The following is a 25,300-nucleotide window of genomic DNA, read 5'->3' as shown; positions in this document are numbered from 1 at the left end:
CTTATTTCTTATTATCTTCGTTAAAATGATTCTGCTGAATATACTTAAATATTAATTTTATTTTTCAACAACTCTCTAAATTCTCAATGCCATCAATTAATTTATATTTGACAGCACAAGTACATGCATATCAACATTTACCCTAAAGTGATTCAATATTAAATTCTTTCATATATTTCAACTGTTAGTCTTGATTTAAACAAAGAGAAAAAATGACTTGTTTAAACAATTCATAAAGCATAATAAAAAAGACTGGTCTAATCATCTGTCGCCACCAGGAGTAAGGAGAAAGAAATTTTTATTGTAATGTATTTAATCCTTGACATATGATTTAAATAAAACTCGATGTGGCCAAACGTGACATTTATTATCGTACTAATCATTTGTGTAAGTTTAACAATGAACTGTCGTATAAATTGATAATCTTATTCTTTCGTAGAGTTAGAGTAACTTAGTGTAAAATTGATTCTTAGAGTAATAATAGATAATACTGTTGGTAAAATTTGCTGTTAACAATATTTGTCTTTGATTTGTAAAATGGCATAAGCAAAACATGACGTATCAGAGACGTTTTTTCATGCCAAAGGGGATAATCACACACAGAAAAATAAATTCCACTGACATACTATATTTTTAATATTCTGTATTTGACAATTGTATCTGCACAATATTTACTATCTTATATTCATAAAAAGTAAATTCGTTTCTTATTGGTTTCCTAGAAATTAGCTCCATCTCGAAATCGTGTGCACTTGCAAAATAAAATTCTGAAAATGTGATATGTTGATTCAAAGTGCAATTTGCACCATAACGGGACACGCGTGCAGGATTTTTCCGAGAAATTCCGCGGAAAAGACTTGTGTCCTCGTCGACGGTATTCCCTAGGTGAGGAACGTTCCGATGTTGGAGAACGCGTGCGCGAGAATAACGAACGATTTCGTTTTGGTTTCCGTAGCAGCCCCTCGATAATTGGCGAACGGCTCGATAGACACACGCAGCGTTTCGAAACCGAAAAAATTCTTTAAATCGTCTCGACGAAATTTTGCCGAGACCCAAAGCGGGCTTCGAAAAATCCGAACTCACTGATTTCCCATCGTTCTCTTTCCCCTCGCATGGCGGAATAATTAACGATTGACCGAAAATCAAAATCGAGTCGCTGATTGCATATCGATTGAACTTGCTTAGCGATTCGTCAGGAATTTCACCGGAGTAGGGCGACACCGAAGTGGCAACGGAAATTTATGATCAGACCGAAATAGTTCAAGGTTGATTGGAACTATGTCACGACCGACTTTCATGGGGAATTCTCTATTTAATACTGCGTGTAATTATGCAAATCGGGCGCGTCAAATGAAACCGTAGCATTTACACTAATTGTAGTTAAGCGCGAAGAAAAACAAACGTGAGAAATCGTTTTCGAGGAGAATAATATATACGTCGGAGAATAATATAAATAGGATACTTCGATTAATAATACTAAAATCCAACGATTTTTAACACAAATAATTTAGTGAATTAATTAATTTTTTGTTGATTTAATGGTTCAAAAGTTATGGAATCTAGCAATGGAACGAACAGAGAATTTATAGAGCCCTTTGTTAAAATTTAGAGGAAAAACAAAACACTCGAAATAGGTAATCTGGGGCAATGATTAAAGTTTTCTTAATTTACTGGATCTAGCAATAGAACAAAGGGGAAATTTATTTATAGAACTCTTTACTAAAATTTTAGAGAACAAACAATCCTAAAATAGAGACAATTTATGTTCTCATTAGTAAGAATTATAGATAAAAATTGTTTGAATTGAGAAGAGGTTTATTAGAAAAGAATACTGAATTTAGTGGTTTAAAAGTGGCAGAATCTTGCAATGTAACAAAAAAACAATTAATGAAACTTTTCCCAAAAATTTGGGACAAGAACAAAATTCCATATTTATATTTTATCCATAAGAATTATAATTAGAAATTGTTTAAACTGGAGGATATTGAATACGAAATTGTCAGGGGGTTACGGGTGCCACAATACGTCCCTGCTTAGGATAAATTACTGCCCATTATTGTGTACAATAATCTTGTAATGTGTATTACAGTATTACAGTGTATTACAGTTATTCTTCTTCTTGTAATGTGTATTACTTCCTGATTTGACTTAATGATAGAAATTTTTAGATAATAGTACGTTCATATTATTTACCCTAGATTATATTTATTTTGACAGAGATCCTGAAGATTGACAAAGTCTTTAAATATTTATGGATCCGATATATTTCTGACTGCTATATTACATCAATTTTTCGAGATTGCATACGGTAACTGGTCGTAATTTGATTTATTTTATTTTTATTTATTTATTGCTTTAAACCAAGTGGTTTATATAGCAAGTACAGTATTGTTACATTTGGCTTACATTAAATAGGTTTACATGTAATTTTATTTAAAATCGATACAAAAAGAGTTTATTTAGTTAAATTCCCAGTTGTACTTTACACTGTCTTTAAATTTACATTTTCAAAATTCGAAAAAAAAAATGCAAATGGAAAACGAAATGGAAAACGAGCTTCCTTTTAACAACGTGTTATTAGAAATAGTGAAAGTTATATAAATCATAGAATTTGTGAACTCTAAACAAATGACAGTAAGAGCTGAAGCAGCGAGATGATGGGAATAATACTTGTGAAATAAAAGTAGACATGGCACATCAATAAATTCTCATCAGAAGTCATACACTCGGGAAGTTGTTAATATATTCAACAAATAACTTGTAACATTTATTTACATTCAACTATGCATAGTTAATGGTACAGTCTCAATAAAAATTAAAAGAAATATTGTCAACTTGAATAATTTACTCGAAGTTAATTAGTTAATTCACTCCAAGAGTTGACTCAGACTTTCTTCGCAATTTAACCCTTGTGCAACGTTCAAGTACGGATTTATTAAACTTATTCCAGTAAATGTACATAATTAATTCGAAAATTTAAATATACAATATGAACATTCTTAAAATGATAAACTACCTTGATTTAATATTGATTTCAACACAACTTGAATTAAAAACTATGAAAGTAATCATTACTTGGCCATTGCACGGAAGTAAATTGTATCCAATATTAAAAAATATTATAATTCGAATTACTTATTTATTTTTAAACAAATCCACCATCGGTGAAACCCAGGAAATGGAGGAAGAATTGAACGGTGAGAAAAGAACGTCTCCAGCAGTAACATAAAACAACATCGATTTATTTCAACACAAATACTTGCACGTTACGATAGAGGTTCGTAGTAATGATAATAGTGATAATAATATTCATATATACAGAAAATAAGGCACGATCGATATTACATTAATTAACGTGCGACCAGCGTCGCTCGGCTGTCTGTTATATCTCTTATCATCATCATTGTATCTCCACCTCTCACGATATGCAACATCCTTACCAAATGTAGAAAATGTCTTATATTATATATATATATAATATTTATAATATATTTATATATCTATCTGTATAAACGTTCTCGTTGAATTCCATTCGTCTGTTCATCGATATTTCGAAGAAAAGAATCTTACATCACCTTAAAATCTACAATGTATGTTCGCCCATTCCACTTAATTACTCGTGATGATAATCGCAACCATAATTGGTCACCCGTGTCATCATCCCCTTTCAAACTTTCAGGAAAAATGTTCACGGTCTCCTTCTCGCTGAACGCGTGCCAGGAATCGCGAAAAATTTCGATCAGCTATTCTTATGTCAGAACCAATAAAGTCGCGATCAAAGAGATTTGTTGTCCAAGGTCATTCTTGCCACCACATTGTTTCGCTATCCCCACCATTCTACATTTTTCGTGGAAAATTAATCATTAATCTCTCTAAATTAATTATTACATCCTCCAATTTTTCTAAGCAGAGAATTATTCAATCATTCAATTATTCAATTTTCTAGCAGAGAATTATGAAATTTTGAATTGTTTTCTATGCGCCAGTAGTGTCTGGAAAAGTTTTAATGACCATTGTGACGTGAACATGCAGAATATTAAAACATTTCTACATTTTTGAAAATTGGAAAATCTACTTTGGAGAGTTAATCCAGATGTAGAGGATAATACTTTCCCTCATAAACTCATAAATCGCATAATCTCTCAGTCGTGGGTGTCATCTGATCATCTGATCATTGAAGTTGAAGAGTATTCTGGGAGTGTAGGCGTTAAGGGTAGTTATATCGTCCCACTCAAACTGAAATCACTTTGATCATTATAAACTCTGGGCGTACCAGCAGCTTGCTATTTGAAAACTTTTTATTTCTTGCTGGGCTAGAAATAGAAGATTCATCAAATCTTCTTATTTCAAATATTCTATGCTGTCTTTCTCAAAACAATTAAGTGTTTGCTCTGAAGAGGATTTTGTTAAGAAAAATTAATTGGATTAATTAATTGGATCATAATTTGAACTTGATTGAAGAGTATTGTTTTATAATAATGTCAATATCGCATTTATTTGAGTTTGATACAGTTTTTATCATAATCAGATTGCGGATTTATATGCAAAACAAAAATTATTTTTATTCATTTCAAGATATAGGATCCACATAGACACTTAATTGTTTCCTTAATAATTTTAAAGAGTTGAAAAGAATGCAAAAATGTTTTCAAATTCTTTAAATGTTTGTATTTTGTATACGATCCACCCATTTCTGTCATAAGTGCCTAAAATCCGCAGTTTAATTATAATATGCGCTTCAGCGAGTATATTTGTTAAAAAATTTCTCATAAAAACATGTTTGTCATTTCAATAAATGCGAACGATAAATCAGAAACAAATAATTTTTACCTGCTCGGTAATTCCAGTGTTAAACAGTAACGTTAATCTTGAAAAACTATGCTCCAAGCATGTTAACACCCAAAATTGTCTACAGTATTAAACAAATTTCTATTCGTTAACAATACCTCGAGTCCTACTGGCAATTATATGTACAATGATTGAAAATTAGGGGAGTAGGTGAAATGACCTGGAACAACAGAATCAATTTGCTTCAGCTGATAAGCCTTCGTCGCGACATTTCATCGAATCTTATTTCCCATGGAACATTTCTTCCGTGCACTCGTCGATGCATCGCACGCTTAGGTTTCGCATGATTGGGGCTAAACGACTCGCAAAATTGTGAACCTGGGTGGATTCTGCCGTTGATTCGCAATCGTCAATATTGTCACGAAGAACTTTCTAATAAAATTGGATCGAGATTTCAAGTGTTCAACAAATCTACTTGATAATTTTTGGTTTTTTTTTCTCTTATCGACACGTGTGAAGGTTCGCAAGAGTCAGCATGCACGATACAAGACAAATGATTCGCGGAAGAATTCGACAACGATGTAAGAACAGTATGTTTCATACACTGGCAGCGACATTCATGATTTCGTTGGCACGCACAGACGTCTGCAGATAACGTCAATGGAATCTCGCTAGTCAACCCTTTGGTGTCTTTTGATAGAAGGAAGCCATTTTTTGGAACTGTTGTGCCACAAACTCAATTGATTCGTTTCTATCGACTGTGTACATCTTTTGCTTCGGAAGTTTGTACTTTCTTTACAGTAAAAAGGTTTTGCAAATTGAGGAATTTTTGATGCGGTATTTTTTGTGACAGTTATCTGAACCTTCATCGAATTTTACACAATGGGAATTGTAATCAGAAGACTGCAGTTCTCTATGCAAAATCACATTTTTGAAAGAAATATTTTGAATGAAAACGAAAGTAAGGATAACCTTTCCATTGAAAAAAAGGTTCTTTGTGGTAAAAAGAATTGATAAATTTTGGTGTGTTATTTTTTGAGACAATTATATGTAGCTTTACAAAATTATACAAAATGTGAATTGTAACAAGTAGACTGTGGTTATTTATGTGCAATTATATTTTTCTACTTGATTCACTGAAAACTAAAATGAAGGTAACGTTTCTTTCATTAATTAAAAAATTCTTTTTGGTAAAACTAAAATAAAAATATTATTAATTTTGGTTTAAAATACAAGCTTTTATGAAAATTAGAAATTTGCATAACTGCATAAAGATCCGAGTCTAATATTAAATTTTAACCCTGCAGAAGCTAAAGTAGAATATTTAGTACCATCTATACTATAAAGTTTTGAAATCCCGAATTATTTTTCAAAAAATGCAGAAAAAGTTGCTGAATCTTGCAATGCAGTCTTATATTATGGATATTTATGTAAATTCTCAGTTCCAAAGAAACGAAGAACAATTTATTTAATTAATTTAGAGATAATCTAACGTGAAACGAAATTTATATTAACTTTCACAATAGAATAAATTACATTGTGTTTCATATATTGCACAATTACATAAAGTCCGCAATCCAAAAATTATTTTGTTTTTAACATAAGAGAGTTAAGCAATCTAGGTTTAATTTTTCATTTTTTATATAATTATCATAATTATAAAAATAGGAAGAAGAGTAGAAATAAATGTAGAAAAATTGTAGTGAAACAGTAATATTGTAAAACTTCCCCAATTGCTTAGCCTGTCATAGTAGGTTCCTTTTATTGAAATATACTAAACAATCTCACTGATTCTTTCAATGAATGAATATTTTTTCAATGAACCCACTTTCAAACGACGAGTAAAATGTCGATAGTGCAACTATCTGCTCAGTACAACGACCCTAAATGGTCAATTGATTTTTTCTATTCATAGATTCCATGCTTAAAGTATTTATAAAACTACTATGTCAAACTTGTGAGTAAAACCTGATTACGACTGGCATTATGCATTTCTGAGAAACTATTAATTACATCGTGTCTGTTAAATAGTCTGATCAACCATAATTTTTGTTTATTATTTAACAAAACCAATAAAAGAGATTTTATTATACAATATGGTAATCTCCATTTTTATAAATGAGTGAATTTTTATGAACATTCATGATTAATGAACGATTCTTATTTCACAAATACAGATCTTATTACATTCCATTTTGTTAATCAAAAATTCAATGAAGGCTTTAACTTGTTCGAGTTAACGACATAATATAGTTCATTCATTATTGTTGTAATTTTATATGTACTCTCGACTTCTTCATTTCATTTTTCTATTATTTCTCAGACCAAAAATGGTCTTTTGTGTGACTGTGCTTTTGAAATCCTGCTTACGAAAGAAAAACTCTTCTTTAAAGAAAGTTACTTCTCAGATTTTAATAAAACTTGCACGCAATATAAATTTTGTGTACTATACGTAATTTTTTTCGCGAGCGTCGTTCATATTAAAGGGTAAACGCAACCCTTAAAATTGAGGTTGCAAACAATATTGACTCGTTCATTTCATAAACTATTAATTATACAGAAAAAGCTCAAATGTACTATTGAGTACTTGTCGAATTTTTAATACTGTATTGACCTGTGCACACAAATTAAAAAAAAAAATTCCTTTGTTACAAGCACATTAAAAAATACAATTTTTTTGGTTATGAATATAAAAATTCAACTGTACTGCCAAATGCTTGTGGGATTTTGAATACAGCATTGGCCTATGCTAATAAATTTTGCAAAAACCCCTTTGTTTAAAGCATACAATAAAAAAAAATATTTTTAATCATAAATATAAAAGTTTAAATGTACTACTGCATATTTGCAGGATTTTCAATGTTGCATTGGCCTGTGTACATAAATCTTTAGAAAAGTCCTTCGTCTAAAGCGTACAACAAAAAAATATTTTTTTGTGACGAACGTGAATTGTGCTCACCATGAAAAGTACGTCTAATATCTTTACAAGTTTTATCTTGCGATGAAAGTTTTACAAAAATCGACAATCTGAAGCTACTCATCCGAAGAACAATAGTTCGTTTGAAAACAATGGTGGACACCGAAGGGCCGCACGGATCGTCCTCGAGGAACTCGTGGCTCAAGATCACGCACTCTGCAAATTATTTATTCTCGCACATACACTCGTAATTATACACTCGGAAAATTTACGTTAGGCGGTATCTAAACTGGCATCGAGATACTTTACACGAATGTACAAAAGTCTTCCTAGACTCACTACAGGTGATCTAAATTACTTCGGGGAAAAAGGGTTCTTATCGTCGCACGCGAACTCGGAATCATAGTCAACATCGCTATCAACCACACTGGAATGTACGATATTGCCGTGAGCGCTGTGAACACGACACAGAGACAAGGGATGATCGACGAATCATCGATTGGCTAATCCATTCTAGCCGTTCGGCTTTTGATTCGCACACTTTCGGAAGCTTTCTACGATCAACTTTTACTAACTTTACCTTCATAAAACTAGCAATTAATTTTCAAGATTTCATTACGGAAATTAATTCTCAAAACGAAAACGATTTTAACCCCTTCAGATTTATTATACACGCATGATACTTTAATGTCCTTTAATTTATTTTCATAATTTAAAATAAAAGTAATGTACATTCAGTGCGTCACATTACTGTACATTAATTTGTATATACATTAGAAAAAATTTGGGACGTACGAATGTTATTTATATTTGTTTTTTTTTTATCTCGTTGTAAGTAGTATAATGCAGTATGAAGCTACAATATAATATTCTTCATCATTGAATTATATAAAATTCAGATCTGAAGGGGCTAATATCGCTCTTGAAGTATAAATAATTTTATAAAATATTTTACATAAGTAGACTATTTTTATTTTTGTGGCTAGTTTGAAAGCCTCCCTTTTACTGTTGTTAGGTTTGATTGAAAATTTAAGCTATAAATAGATCACGGCGATGTGGAGACATCGGTTAAAATACAAGCTTGTAAAATGTTATAAATGGTAGTACTTGTCTTTTATATTCTGAAATCTTCGAGGTTTGATTAAACTATAGGCGAACGTAATCAACTTCAAGACTAACGTTGAATACTGATATGCAGGAATAAAGAGAATAGAATTCTCAGATTCTGTGAGTTAAAATTCTTAAGTTCGATGTGATATGTTCACGAAAATTCATTAAGCTTAATTCTTAATTTTAATATGTATCTTGAAATTGTAGTTCAGATAAAAATCAATTTATCAATGTGTTCAATTGGACTCTGATTTTCTGAATTCTTAAAATTCGTTCGATATGTCGATAGATATAAAAAATTGAACAACTCCAACACTAAAAATCATCAACAAAGACCAACATGAAATCAATTTAATATTAGCTCGATTACAAAGACTCAAATAACATTCTTAACAATTTCTCTATTTCATTTCCCTCTAAAACGATCTTAAAACTATTAAACAAATTTCAAAGATATTAATTTTATAAAGTCTCGTAAAATCCGTGGATGCATTTCCACCGGAATTTGTTTCGTAGCAAAAATTTGTAAAATCGAGTTTAAATATTCCCGCCGTTGGCCAGTCAACGATTCGTCGTACTACGATGGAATCGAAACAACGTCGTTATCTCTGCGATGGCACTCGCCATAAGCGGCTCGCGCAAACAGTTCGATCCCCGTGAAAAAGTCGATGATCGAACGAAAGCGACGACCGAGGCTCCCGCCAGGAGATCAATGCGGTCGCGTTCGTTCGGCCATTTTTAAAATAAATCTAAGCAACGCATACTGTCGGCACGCGTTTCGCTGCCACTGATGCATTGTCAACCTAATTATTGTCTTAACCTACAGAATCAGCCGTTAAAACCTCATTTCCATTTGTGTACGTGGCCCACGAAGACTCCTTCTCATAGCCATTACGTCTAACCGATCAAAATTTTTAAACGTAACAAACTTTACAACTATTCAAGCTAGTATTCTATCGGAAAACATATCCAACTTTTCCGAGCAAACGCGAAACACGTTAATATACGAACCCAGGTCTCGTTCAACAACGAACAAAATTAAACGAACAACGTACAATTATTTAAACGTAATATTAGGTTGTTGCATTTCAAGTGTATTTTGTAATACTTTCATGGACGAGAACGATCAGTCGAAGCTTATTATTCGCAGATTTAAAAACTTGCAATATTTCAAACAATTTGAAATGGATCAGAGTTGAAATTTGGTATATTTTGGATTTGCTTGAAAAATTCTTTTTCTTTTGGAATTTTATGATCAGAAAGGCTGGTATTGAGTAACAAAATTATTTGCAACAATGTATGCAATAACGACATAAATGCAGGTTGGCATTCTATCGAGGCTTAATCATTTACAAACTTATAACAGAGAAAATTCGTGGATGTTAGACTTCGCATTGTTAATAGCGGGGACAAAGGTTTAACAAGGACCAATTCAAGATCGATCAAGATCAAGGACTATCGAAGTGAGAATACTAGATTACTGTATCTATTTAGACGTTGTAAATAAAAATTCTAAATTATAGTACGATACCCAGTTGTTTACCCTCCGATTTAATGATAAATTCGCTAGAATTTCTTTAGGTGTTGGGAAACAGAAGAAATGATCCATCTGCAACAAGCTAATACTAAATCTCGGGAACCAACTATGTATTCTGCGAGAACTATTCAATTCTTCAATGCCAGCGAAAGCGTAACTCAACACACAGACCAGCTCGATCGCTCTCGAAACGGTAATCCCGCCTCTTATTGTACATCAGTTACAATTTCGACCGAACGCAAAGTCCCTGTTCGGTCTGTCTTAAGTCGATAAATCTATTGCACTTCGTCTGTTCGAATATACTATAGAAGTTACGGTCCGACGATCGGCGATTGGATCGTGTCCTCTTTTGTTTTCGCGCTCGAAGCCTCATCCCTGAAGGAATCCAGGTTTCTCTTGAAGAAAACGAGCTTCCCGATGAGACCCGCGACCTTTTCGTTCTCGCAGTCGAGCTTGATCGTCCATTCGACGAACGATCGAGGCACCACGGCCCCGAGACCACGGGATTTATCTACCAAAACGTGTCTTAGCGACGGAGTACTGCTGATCGGAGATCCAGGTGTCGGAACCATCGAACTTCCAACCAGTGTTACTCGACTGGTTAAACGAAAGGGCGAGATATCACAGCTTCGAAGGATCATAATTCTCGAAGGACCACCTCTGCCTCGCGGCCGACGGCGAACACTCGTCCATTATCAGACGCTGCTTGCTCTCCGTGATCGCTAGACACTTGTCGCTGCTCCCGTGTCTGATTTGTTTCGTCTGGAAACAAACGAGATCGTTAATCATGATAACGATTGCTGACTTGGCAACTTTGTACTTGTGACGCACGCGATAGCTTGACTGTTTAACCTCAACCCCTTAACGCACAATAACGAGTCAGCCTCGTGATGAAGATGTCGATCACGACTGATTTCTATGTTTTTTAAATCGAAATAAAATTTAGAACTGAAGATTGAGCCTAAATCTTGCACATAGCCTCATTTTGCATTAAAAACATGTTTCCCAGAAGGATTTTCGACGACTCGGAAAAAATGTATTTTCTGCTTTATTGACGCAACATGTTCTACCTTACCGGCATAACGCCAGGATTATGTGCCCTTTCTGAACTTGTTCTTGTTGTACGCGGGTTAGACCATGTCTGGGTTAAGTCTGGGTCAGATTTGGATACGATTATGTTTAATTTATATTGTTTTATAGGCATGGTTGAACGTGACGGTAAATATCGTTTGGAAAGGTGTCTGGACAATAAAAGAGATTCGAACACATTAATTGGTTCGTTACAAAATCGTGATGAAATTGGTATGGAAATGCCTGTAAGGTGGAAAATGTTATGTCGGTATGGTAGAAAATGACAATAAAATGATACAAAAATTTTTGTCGAGTCGCCAAAAATACTTTCGGGAAAGATGTTCTTAATGCAAAATGAGGCTGTGTGCAAACTTTGAGCTCAGTCCGACTTGACCGATTTTCGGAACTTTAGCCAAATTTAATTTGTCTATTATTAATAAACTGCGGATTTTCGGTATTTATGACAAAAATGAATAGATCAAATTCGAAATTGAATTCTTCTGTCTAGCTCATATATCTTGCAATTGAGGCATTTAAGAGGCATTTAGGTTATCCTAGGTGAAGTGATTTAACATTTTGCATACATGGCTACAGTAGAATTTCTTAACATTGTTCGTGAACCAAGAGAATAGTACACGATCAAACTAATTCTTTCTAAAGTGGATCCTCCAGAGCTGGGACATTAAAAATAGTAAGATAAATGAACGTCCATCAAAACTGACGTTCGCTCGCATGACACAGCGTACGAAATGAAAATTTGCGTGAATATCCACGGGCCTGACGATAAGCTAGCAGTAAAATTAAAGTAATTGGGTCATTGCTGTATAATCGTTGACAGGGACGCTTCACGTAAACTTGATGATAACGTACCTCAGTATTATATACCCATTGTTGATTCCCCTTGCTGCCGTGACAAGGATAGAGGATGACATCAGTGCCGCTGTAATCCAGGCACGATTCGTCTCGACGGATCTCACCGGTCTTGCTCAACATCCAGTACTGTGACAAACGATCAAGATTAATGGCTGCGGATTTTGACCTCCAGCGTTTGCCTATGACCGATGGTTCCGACAGTCGTGTACAGATGCGCGGCAACGAAAGAATTTCGAGAACGTAGACACGCACCAGATGCACGGAATCGTTTTGCTACGAAATTTGTTGGAAATATTGCGCCATCAAGTTTTTCTGGAATCTCGGACGTTGACGGATACACAATTTGAGATCCTTGAAAAGACTATACCTCCCCTTCATCCTTGCCAAACGTGATAACATCTGTTTCTAAATAATTTTAAAGAATAATAGATAATATTTTTATTGTCAAGACTATGATGTATACATGAACATACATATGAAAATGTCCTGCTATGTTGCAGTGCATGTTCTGCATCTTTATTTTGTTTTAATATTTATTTTTTCAAATAATACTGCCAATAGACTAAAAAGTGCAATACAAAGATTTTGTAACATAACATATTATTTATAGTGGCAAATAACAAGTGATTTATTATAATCTGTATACAGTCTTACATACATGTCCCAAATATTTAACCGATAAATGTCCCAGTCTTTTTCTACGTTCGACAGTGTATCAAAGAACTGTCTCTTCCAGCCGATATATGTCCCTAGTCAGACGCGTATTTTGGACATATATCGATTAGACACTGTATTTGAAAATTCTGGGTCCTTTATTTCTCAGCGTGGAAAATGGAAACGTGTTGGAAACACGAAAGGCACTGAACATTTTTAGACTAAATAATATTACACATATTGAAATAACTACTAATGATAAATTTATCTCATTAATGAATGTCTGGAGCAACATCACCTTCTTATATAAAAACTGTGAAAAATAACAAGTTCGAGTATTTTAAAAATGATTTTGAGAATTTGGGAAAAAATTAGATTCTTGATTGCAATGTGTTGCGGAGACGACAACTTCCTTTTCCAGTTTTATTCTCGATTAAACGTTGTTCGACTTTTTCGTGGGAATTAAGTGAGGCTTCATCCTCGTAATTACTAAGACAATCTACTACATTTAAGTTTGCTGGTAATGGGTAGTTAATACTTCAGACATTTATGGGTCTCGTAAAAGAAGTTGCTGCGCATGGGTTGAGAAAAATTTGTCGACGCCCCTTTAAACTATTCAAGCCTTCCTTTTACTTTAGGAACTTACCGGCGCGAGCGAAATTATGAAACTTCGCGAGTGAAGTAAAAACGGTAATTGTCAGCAGAATTTCACTTCTTATGAATTGACATTTTGTGTCTAATGGATGCGCAGAAAAACTCGCGGAGCCGAGAGAGTCAAGGTGAAGGGAGTTCGAGATGTCGAAAGACACTTCTGTAATTCGGGAAAAATTCTGAAGTAGGGAAATTCTTAATTTCTTTCAGCCGAAGAACTTTGGTTTTAGTCAAGAGGTGATTTTCTAAAAGAGACAATGTCTAAAGATATAAATTCAATTTTACAGAGAATATTAATAAGTAAACTGAGAATCTCTCTGCAAATTTCCAATTTCGTAGATTAATACTTTTAGTTAACATCTACTTAACATTTAGTTAACTTTGCTAATATTGAATGAAGACTAAACGTTTCCTTAAATTTTTTTACCTGTAAATGTAAAATACTTTAGAAATCTTATTTAATTAATTTCGTGCTTGTACTTTGAAATAATTTACGAGTTTTGGGCCAAATGTTTAACGACTCAGCTTATTGTATAAACAGAATCGTACGCACTTCGTATCGTGTCCGTATTATAAAATGCATGAAGTGTTAGATATGTATATGTACTCACATTCTACTATGCACAATATTTCCACAAATTCCGCACAAATGATCATCTGCTTAAAAATAAAGAAATTCAACAATTTAAAATTATTTCATGTATTTCACACTGTCAGAACCATTTGTATTTGTACCACATACACACCATGCAATGATAAAGTTCAAAGTAGCAGGATTAAAGTCAAGAAGAGCAAGGATTAATAGTGGAAGCATGTTACACAAAACAGAATAGCGAATCCAGCTTAAAAAGAACATTATTAGGTCAGGTCATCAAAAAGCGATTTACAGCATCTTTAATGTAGCAAGGTCCTTTTTGTAACTCCGTTGTCATTTTCCGCCGTTTTATTCGTAACCATAAAATTTCCTTATACCAAAAAATTACTAAACATACAAAACACTCGAAATTGTGAAAATGAAAAACAAAATAGAAAAGTATGATACATTTTGTCTTCTAGTTTCACGAAGACGAAAGGAAAAAGTTCACACTATTAACACAGTTTGAATGGTACATTTAATTAAATAAAAATCGTCGTTATCGAGAACACAAATTATGGGAACACTGTACACGTGTTTAATCGATCAGCACCATTTAGTCGTGACATAATCGTACCCCGGGAGTCGCGACAAAATGAAATTTCTTCAAGGAAAGTCTGTCTATTTGTCAGCTAACTGTCGCATTAACGGGTTTCTAATTATCGATAATTGCCTACTATTAATCTCATCGTGCGGAAATGTAATCGCTCGATCTAATTGCAATCTGTCCACTAGCTGTCAGAATCATGTTCTCGATGTCATTTCGTACATTAACTCGACCAACATCGGCTGGTTTTCAAAACGTTGTCGTCGATCGATTAGCCCATTCTTCGTCTGCACGGTTCTAATTAATAAATTACAGCTTTCATAAAAACGTGCGATGTAAAAACCAACCTAGAACACCATAAAACTTCTCACGCAGGTGGGTCATGAATTATGCTGTCGTCGCATAAAAAATTCAAGATCTAGAAAACTTTCTACGAGGTGTCAAACTAGTTTCTCTACTTATAGGGGGACACTCAGTATCATTAAATATTTATCAAGAGGCTGATGCAACCTCTTCTGTGGCAACGAATATGATTTTATTGATTGCACATTGTTTTTGGTGATATTTGTTTTCAGAAAAAATTACGCTGAGAAAGATCATGCTACATCGCTAGCCCCGTTTTTAATAAAAATTTTTACTACTGGTATCCAAGAAATGTTTCAACTCACAAGTGTCTACATTTATAAAAAACTATGCAGGGTAAGGGATCCAATTACTGTGGGGGTATTATTGATTATACTTATTTTCAAAGCGTAATGAATATTAAAAGAGAGATATTAAATTTATTTCATTACAATCAGTTAATGTATGTTAGCTCTTTTTCAATATTTATTATGCTTTAAAAATAAGTATAATAAATATAGCCACAGTAATTGGGTCCCTTACCCTGCAGTTAATAATAATAAATGTCTACAGTTTCATCCTAAATCCATTTCATAAATCCAGTTCAATGACAAACCCTAAAGGATCATAAACATTCCCGGTTACTCAATATAAAGTAATAAATAATGTGATTTTCCTATTGCAAGATTAACGTGTAAACAAATGTAAGAAAAATAAATATTCTCTTTCTATAATCGATTAATGTTACTCATTGAAAGGAAACATTGATTAACATACAATGCTCAATTTGTAGACTATAGAGATCAATTTCTCGTGTACAGCTACTAAAGCTCATAATCTAAAATCCTAAAATGGCTCGATTTTATCCAGCTTTGTTAGTACCGTCTGGGAAAATAATGACTCATTATTTTCGTCCATTAAAACAGAAATTAAACAATAGTATACTAAATAGTACGCAACAGTGTATGGAGTTCAGTACCCTAACTTCGTTGCGGTACGTAGCCCATAATCAGTGGAACGTAGCTAAAAGGGTTGTCCTAAGCCAATAAGACAAGTATTCCGTTCAGGTAGAATGTTAACAATTCCCAGCAGTATTGTCCCAATCATTCGAACACGTCGAAGTCATCAATAAACAGAAGTGGTCGCGACTCAATTAGAGGCAGCCCAGTCAAGCCGGGTAACGCTTAATTACCGTGAAACCGCGGCTTAATTGCTGGGGCAAATAGCTAAATTAAAGCGGCGCTTTACGAGGCCGACCGAGCGCCGACTGATTGTGTTTTTGGTTGTAACTGGTTGTCACGGTTGTTAAACCACGCCGTTGCCGCAGCTTTTGTGCGAAACGACGGTCGGGATTTCGTTGTCGTTGACGTCCCCGTTGCCCGTCCGGCTGTTGTCTGCGTTCGTTTAACGACGAGACGAGCGTCTGACACGGTTCGATGCACCAGACGAACTATTTCACCGTTTCTTCCTGCTATCAACTGATTTTTAAACGGGCGAAAGTCGAAGTAGTATTTCAAAGCCACCCCCGGTTTCCGTCGTTGCGGAATAAATTGATCGGAAAGCCAGCCCGAAAGTTTGAACGCTTAGAATAAGCTGCAGACCGCACTGAGAATTTATGGAAAAGTTATGGCTGTCGTATTAATACATTGTCCATCGGTGTTAGTTAACCCTTATGGCAATACCAAACATTTTCTATGACGTTTAATAATATTTTTATGCCTGAAATGTAAATCTAATTATGCTAAGGATTGCTTGTTACATTTTTCAAGAGCAATGACGACTTTAATCGTAAACTGAAAAATCACTTTCAGTAATAGACCTGAAGCATTTCTTTCCGGGTTACTCTAAATATTTTTTAGTTCTGTTTGATATAACACAGTTACTCCAAATCTTATTAGTTGGTTTCCAGTGAATAATGTGTTAATGATGTGTTGTAATCGTGTGTTATTTAATTAAAAGAATCATATTATTTACACTACTTTGCACATCTTTTGGAGAATATTGGATTTCTTTTATCATGTGCATCCTTCACACCAGATTTCTCAAGCACTCAAGGTATACACAGTTTAATATTTAATAAAAAGTAACAAAAATCTGCTCGATGAAACTTTACACAATTTTTTTATAATGTTTACCAACGCAAATAAATTTCTGTAATAATTTTTCTTGAAAGTTGAATTCTAATTTCAGCACCTACAAAATAAAGCAATCTTTACTGGTACATTTTAATCCTTCCCATAACTACAGTGTTAATAATAGATACATATTTTATTTGATTAATTATGAATACAAATTTTAATGTTCATTTTTATCAACATATTTACGATGCACAAAAAATTGATACTCCATGAAAGTATTGGTAAATAGTACGTCGAATTAATAAGCAGAAAAAACAGTGCCTAATGTCATGAAAAATATAAAAATTTGGATCAACTGTGTAATATCCACTAATGAAAATCAAATTTATTAAACACCGTAACGGGAATGGAATTGATATAGTTTACCACACTCAGAAAAGTAAGTAGTGGTGCCATCTACCGTCGAGCAAGTGTAGCGTTTTCTCAATGTATAACGGAATGCTCGCAAGCAATTGTAGTGCTGATAAACCGAAATGATTCTTGCCAGATAGACAGTGCTTTTTAAATTATGTACGATTGATTCATGCTAATACGGCCGTGTAACGTCGTTTTACAAACAGTAAGATATAGATGGTGTTCACACAGATGTTAATCAGAACTTTGTTATTAAAAAAAAAATATTAAACTATTTACATTAAACAATCGTTACGTTAGGAGATATTTTAATTTTAATATAGAGTAAACTATAGGGTAAACCATGTATCTATTACGACTAGCAACTTGTGTTTTGACCTGATATATAGTCTCTAATAAATAATATTTACAACCTTTTACGATCTCTGATAATAGAAGTGCGAAGAATATTTATAAAAAAATGTATGTTTTCTCGGGAAACCATCACCGTAAGGCAATTATTTCATCTCCAAATAATCAGATTTAATTATGTTCAATTGATTTATATATTAAACGTTTGAATATCAATGTAATTCATACGTAATGTTTCTCAACGTTAGTAGAGCAGAGAAGCATTTCATACTGAGTGTACGGAGCTGCACAGAGAATGTTTGAAAAATTCTAATTTGGTTTCGAAATCTTAAGCAGGAGTCCTCACCATTAATTGTGGTTTGCACTATGCTGTTATTTCTGTTTTGTTTTAATTAACTACATCTGAAACTACTATTAATTCTCAAGCACCGTATTAGACCAAGAAAAAGTTGCCTAACCCGCAACCCTTGAAAATTCCATTTGACTACGACCCCTTAATTGTGCCTTTGATGTGCTTTTTATTTTCAAATAACAATTACCGGGGCTCGATTTACTACCACCGAGCTTTAAATGCCACGTTTGGTGAAAAAGAGCTCCACGGGGAATTCTTGAACGGCCGATTCAATAGACCTACTGCGGCTCTTCAACCCCCTAATAACCAATTACAATTTCAATCATGTTTTTCAATTTTTCACTCGAAAGCTAGTCTCGTGTAATCTGCGCATGTTTATAAAAAAACAAACTCCTCCAAGAGCTTCCAAACAATTCATTAAAATACGAAATGGGAATATTGTTTCAATAAATATATTTCTAAAATAACTACAAAATAACAATAAAATATTTTTGACTGGTAAACTGTGTGTCTTTGTGCAAACTCCAATTTTCCTATGTTTTTTTTTTTATAAAAATCAAATCAGTAATTGAATTAACTTTTTATTGTAATGAGAGAAATATCCGCGTGAGCGAATTAATATGAAAATATTGTTAATAGCACAAGGGACAATTTTTATAAAACACGTCTCTTGAGAAGTTTTCAATTGAATTTTTGGCATTCATAACAAAACCTATTCATCGTATCATTAAAATAAAATTAATTCAATGGTGTCAATTTGAATTCAATTCTGAAAATTAGAAACAAACAATGACTAAGTGTTGCATTGATCCGAATTTAATGAAGAGTCTTTAACTTTATTCAAGCTATTTCTCCCGTTGTCAAAGTGACATCAATCATACAAACTGTAATTGTGTATGTCATCGTACCCCTTCAATTCCGAATGGAGAATCACCAATTTCTTTTTGTCGTACAATTACTAATTGCTAATCCGTGCGTTTGTATACTCGACACGGTTTACATTTCGAAGCTGCGCGGCGTTTAATCGAACGCCGAAAATTTCGCATCCGTTCCCAAACAAGCTGGTTCGCAGTGTAATGCGAGGCACTAAATTATTTCGCCGCAGTTACCAAACCGACATAGTCTGTGCAAACGATGAACCGGCTCTCCGCTAAGCGATCGTTTACGATAATCGTTCCGCCAGGAACAAGTATCGCCGACGTAGGAGAAAAACCGACCATTAGCTGACGACACGTTTACCCATTTAACTTGCACGCTAACTCGACCCATTTCGTTGCAATTAGTAACGTTGCTAATCTAGCGCAGTTGATCATCAATCGTCCAACCCTTTCTCCTTCTCTCTCTCTCTCTCTCTCTCGTGCGCGATGACCCAAGTCAAGTTTCTCCGCGCGCCGCGCCGTCACTATCTCGTCGTCATTTCCAGTCCCGTGACACCTAAACGTCGAATTAATCTTCTTCTCACGTACGAATAAACATTAACCTGTTTGCCAGAACCGGCCGCTCGAATGGCGGAAGATTTAATTGACCTACTGAAAGACTCTGTTATGTTCATCACACGTTCATACCGCACTCGAATGTATGAATAAGATTTCCGTGGAAAAGAATTCGTGGAATTAATAATTGTAATAGTGACAAGAAAGTCCGTCTATTTATTAAATCTCTGGTGTCCATTTTTGTTGTGCCTTTAATTATTAAAATTATTATTTAATCATTAAAATCCGCTTCGTTAGAAAGCCACAAACGACGCGTTTAAATAAACATTTACTGTATCAATTTTAAGGGTAAGTGCTGAATAGAAATTTTCTTTCTTTTGTTAATAATCGCAATGTTATCGAGGAAGTCAATTCTTAAATTTCAGCTTCCCAATTTCTGTTATGAATGCCTCTAATCCACGGCTCATTTAGAAATTCACAAACGTCGTGTTTAAATAAACATTTACTGTATCAATTTTAAGGGAAAGGGCTGAATGGAAATTTTCTTTCTTTTTTTAATAATCGCAATGTTATCGAGGAAGTCAATTCTTAAATTTCAGCTACCCAATTTCTGTTATGAATGCCTAGAATCCACAGCTGATTTAGAAATTCACAAACGACGTGTCTAAATAAATATTTACTATCATTTATCATTTGCAAGAGAAAGGAGATGAATATAAATTTTCTTTCTGTAATAATTGTATTATTAACAAGATAGTTTTTCTACTTGTACGAATCTTTTTTCGACATTAAAAAATAGAATTAGTGTAGACATAAAATTTATGACAAAGCATAAAAGATGGATTAGGGTTTAAAAGATGTGTTGGCATCTGCACCATGGTACAGCTAACATAAAAATATTACCAGCCCGAAGATTTTCTCTTGCAATTTGGATAAATTTTATGTGAAACAAATTTAATTTATAGGAAGTATTTGAGATAGACAATGTAAATAAGATAACCACCTGAAACCATATTTGAGCAATTTATGTTGAATAAAATTTACTATAATATATTTCATATGTTTTCCGAAAGAGAATCAATCTCTAAATGTTTTGAATCCCACCATTAACAATAAGTAAAAGAGATCCCTTCTAATGAATCACGAATTTAAAAGAAATCTAACCTAACCTAAATCTAATTTTAATTTATTCAAAAATGAGTTTCCGTTCGGTTGAAATCGAAAGTGACTCCTATTTTGAAAATAGTTTCCCTAAGAGAGTAGTCCTTCAGCATAAAAATATTATTATGATGTTAATTTCAGAGAGAAATTTACTTTTGTTTAAAAATTACTTAATGTTGCATTCCAAGACAAATTCAACAATTGAATAGTTCATTTTGTGTAATTTTTGAGGTAGTAACTTGGCAAAGAAAACTGAGCAAACCACAATCGAACCGATATCTAATATAACCTAACGTATAAATCTATAATTGAATAAACAAAAAGAGTTTTCGCTATGTTAAAATCAGAGGAGACTCCAATTTTGTAAAGATTTGTCGTAAATTAGGTTGAAATCGTGAGCCACAAGCAAGTAGAGTTTTAAATATCCCATCACCATCAAGGACCCTGATCGAACGATCGAATTCCAAAAGTATGCAACCACGTGCCCCTCGATTATTCGAAAAAAGTTTTGTCCGAGCAGTTCGTCCTATCTATTTTCGAATTCGTGTACCTGATTGCCGCCCTGGCGGTGACAGGGATATAAACCCACTGGCTGGTGTAAGTCTTCCGGTTTCCCTGGCGAGTCTATACATATGCTGCTAATCAGGTGTCTGATCTGAATCGAAATTCAAGAAAATTTCAATTACTATCGGTCCCACGAACCGAAAAAACGTTTCGTCGATTTTGTTACAGTTCATTGAAAAATCATCGTTCGAAAGTTCATTGTGTCCTCTCGGTATCTGCTTTCGAGAGGGTCGTCGTCCTTGCTTTTCTTTTTGACTTTCCTGATCCTAAAGCGACGGAAAAACACAAGCAAAGGAGAAGCCTGGAAGTGTGTAAGTGTAAACATGCATGGGTGATTCGGGATATGTTAGATCACAGATGCATTTATTCGAGAGAAACGAAAAGTCGACTGTATGTGTATATAAATTCGTGGGATAGCCAATATATATTTGTTTACGATCGATTTGTAATATTAACATTTTTTAAACTATGCAGAATATATTTTATTCCTTGTAACTCTTAATCTTTTATTGAGTAGGATAAGGATCCGAATTACTGTGGTGGTAGGCACAGTTGCCTATATTACTTCTACTTCTTCTTAAAACATAATGGATATTAATAAAGAGATATATAACACATAAAAATTATTCTCTTTTTTAATATTCATTATTCTTTAAAAATAAGTATAATTCATATAGGCACTGGTACCCCCACAGTGATTGCGTTCCTCACCCCAGATATTCTTAGGGAATGAATGTAATAATGATTTTCTAGATACATTCTTCTCATTTGGTTTATTTTGAATTTTTTGTAAAATCTTTGATTTTAATATAAATGATTCTATCACCTACATATATGTGTTATAGTATAAAATCTTCAAATGAGTTGACACTTATTTATAATTGAATTGCAACACAAAATAAAATGTACTCAATTTCTCGTCATTTTCGTTATTGCAATGAGTAGATATTTCCATAAAGTAAAAAGTTGATTTTTAAGATGCTTTTTAGCTTTCATCTTATTCTAGAATTTTTAAAAAATTTCTACTTTCTAAATAAGTGTAGCTATTATTTCATATGCAATGTTATTTTAAAATTGGTTACGCTTTACAGTTAAACTGTATAGTTTTTAGTATTTCAATCAGTAGATATTTTTTAAAAATATACTATTGTTTTTTCTGTGTACGCATCTCTTTTTGTTGGCTTCGTAAAATCATTTTCAAAAGCTTCGAAAAGTTTTTCGGGAATATTTTTTTGCAAATAACCTGTGAGAGTTCAATTTTTTATTTTTTATCCGAAAACTTGTTCCGTTTATATTCAACGTCCAAATTGATTTTCTATCGGTTACGAGAAATTGATTTTACTGTGCACTATTGGCGGAAACCAATTCTACAAAGAAAATTTGCTACGTAGACACAAAACAAAGCAAACTGAAATATTAATAAGAAATATAAATAAAAAAATATGTCTGCCCTGTTAGTATTTATTAAAATCCATATAAACAAAATGAAGATGTAGCCAAATATAGCTAAAACATAAAATTCGTAAAAAATTGGGTTACTTAAAAAGTCTAATCAATTGAAATAATGTAATAACAATTATAGAATTAAAAGAGAAGAGGTAAGAAATAAAATATCAACAGAGTAATAATAGGTTATCAATACAAATCTTTTCAATGTATACAAACTAGCGAATTTCGACGATGATAACAAAAATCGTCAAATTCAATGAGTTATAGTGTATACAAAAGAAATTTCATTTCGTTATTGATTGTGTTGCATTTTCAGTTAACGACATATAATGTCAGCAAATTTTACAATTTCCATTAGAAAGGATTGATTGAAAAAGGACAACCAAAAACCAAAGCCGAGTTTTCGTTTCAGTGGATGCACAAGTCGAAAAATTGTTCAACAAAAACACACATTCTGGCCGAAGTATAACGTGCGGTGATAACAATGATAGGAGTACATGTAGTCTAATACCCCTTGAATAGTAAATCGAAAACAGAAATAACGTTTTCCTGGATGAAGATTAGCTTCCCTGAAAATCAAATTTTAATCGTGTCTGACCGATACTGGATATTTCTACTGAAATTGCTTATGAATCTTGATAATTGCCACAGTATCGTTTAGTTCTCATAAAAATTTGAAACAATTTATTATAGAAGCTAATGAATCAGAGTAACTCAAAATTAATGATTATGTTATATTTTTAATTTAGAAAATTCCTTAACTGTAAAAATTAATTTTCTTTGGTTTATCCTGCTAATTCTAAAAGAATTAAACAAAATTATAGTGTACATGAACACTAATTGTTAATGTACTGTGAAATAAGTACAAATAATATTGAATAAGAATGACAATAAATAACACTGCCCAACAAAATAAAACTTTTTTCGTGTTTTGCGATACCTGTTGGGTGATTCTTATAGATTTTGTCATTCTAAAACCAAATCCGAAAGCAGAATTGCTCTCTATCACGCAACCTTTTCGAAAAACGTTACCAAGGAAAAGCCTTATGTGCGATGCTTGCTGATTACTGTTGGACACTTATTATTGAAAATCGAGATACCATGTACAAACGTCAAGCAAGGCGGAAACATTTTTAAATTTGTTTACACCAGAAATAAATTAATTTTTGTATTTAATTTTCTTTATTAAGCATTTCCACAATGAAATGTGAATATAACTCGTATTTTTATAATTTTGTGTAATGATTGGCACCCAGAAAGACAAAAAAAATGTATGTAATTAAACATAGTAAGCAAAGACATATTTGAGTGGTACCAACGTCAAGTACGCATAGCGAACGGCCCTGGCGAGTCGAGAAAAGGCTGCAACAAGCTATCAATGAATATTTTCTTAATCTGCTCATATACTAAGGGAACCAAATACTTTTTGTTAATGGTTTCTTTACCAGAAATGTCTGTAGAATGCATTTCTGTATAGTAAATTCCTGCTAGATAAAGGATTTTTCACATAAACACAAAAATAGAGCGTATAAAGTACCCGCGTCGGCACTTTTTCAAACTTTAACAACCATTTACAACTATTAGGAAGTACATAAAAATATAATTGGCTACATGGATATGTAGAGGAGAGTTCCCTCTATCTTTTGACTCAAACCTGAACTTTCTCGCATGTTTAGTTTTGACGTAACACGTCATTTTTTATCAAAATCATGCATTTTAGAAAAACCAATATTTTCGAAAACGTTGCGTGATAGAGCAATTCTGCTTTCGGATTTGGTTTTAGAACGACAAAGTCTATAAGATTCACCCAACAGGTATTTCAAAATGGTGTTGGACAGTGTAATTGGACACATTATATAACGTATTCGACGTCAAGGCTCATCCAATATTATGAAATTCGATGTTTTTGAAGCTCATATTTCGTACAACAAAATGTTACTTCTGTAATTACGATTTATTTTACACGAGACATTAAGTACCACGAATCTACAGCATCACTATCATTGCACAGTGCACACAGAATGTCACATATGCTTCCGTATAAATTTCGCCTGTGTGTTCTACATCTAAAAATTGCAAGAATAGAAGGTAGAAAGAATTCGAGACTAAAATGTAATTTAAAAACGTTTGTACTTTTTCAAAAGGTAACATTAAAATTTATAGCAAAAATACATGCCATGAAGTTCAAGTTTCAAATATTTATTTTTACTACTTAATTATATATTTAATTATATATTACTCTCATACTTATTATAGACTGTACGCTTTATGTATTTAAAGTGCATAAAAAAATTAATAAAATAGAAACTTTGAAATAATGTAGTGCAAGTATACTTAATTCTGAATTTACTCGCATCATTTATAAAGGAAATGA

The 25,300-nt window shown here is 33.2% G+C and overlaps 1 protein-coding gene across 4 annotated transcripts in view; it reads right to left on the bottom strand.

Annotated features, from left to right (window-relative positions):
• Positions 1–3,221: 3,221 nt before the first annotated feature.
• The window catches only part of Pgant9 (polypeptide N-acetylgalactosaminyltransferase 9), a 537,713-nt gene continuing 515,634 nt past the window's right edge, over positions 3,222–25,300 (bottom strand). For all 4 annotated transcript variants that reach the window (XM_076786727.1, XM_076786738.1, XM_076786719.1 and 1 more), the window contains 2 exons: positions 12,294–12,422; positions 3,222–11,114 (listed from right to left, as the gene is read on the bottom strand). In XM_076786727.1, the coding sequence (XP_076642842.1) occupies positions 10,974–11,114; positions 12,294–12,422 (270 nt within the window). In that variant the 3' untranslated portion in view covers positions 3,222–10,973. The remainder of the gene's footprint in view (positions 11,115–12,293; positions 12,423–25,300) is intronic.

The sequence above is a fragment of the Halictus rubicundus genome, chromosome 1 (assembly GCF_050948215.1).
Source record: "Halictus rubicundus isolate RS-2024b chromosome 1, iyHalRubi1_principal, whole genome shotgun sequence".
NCBI lineage: Eukaryota > Metazoa > Arthropoda > Insecta > Hymenoptera > Halictidae > Halictus > Halictus rubicundus.
This window is presented reverse-complemented; position numbering and strand designations above follow the sequence as displayed.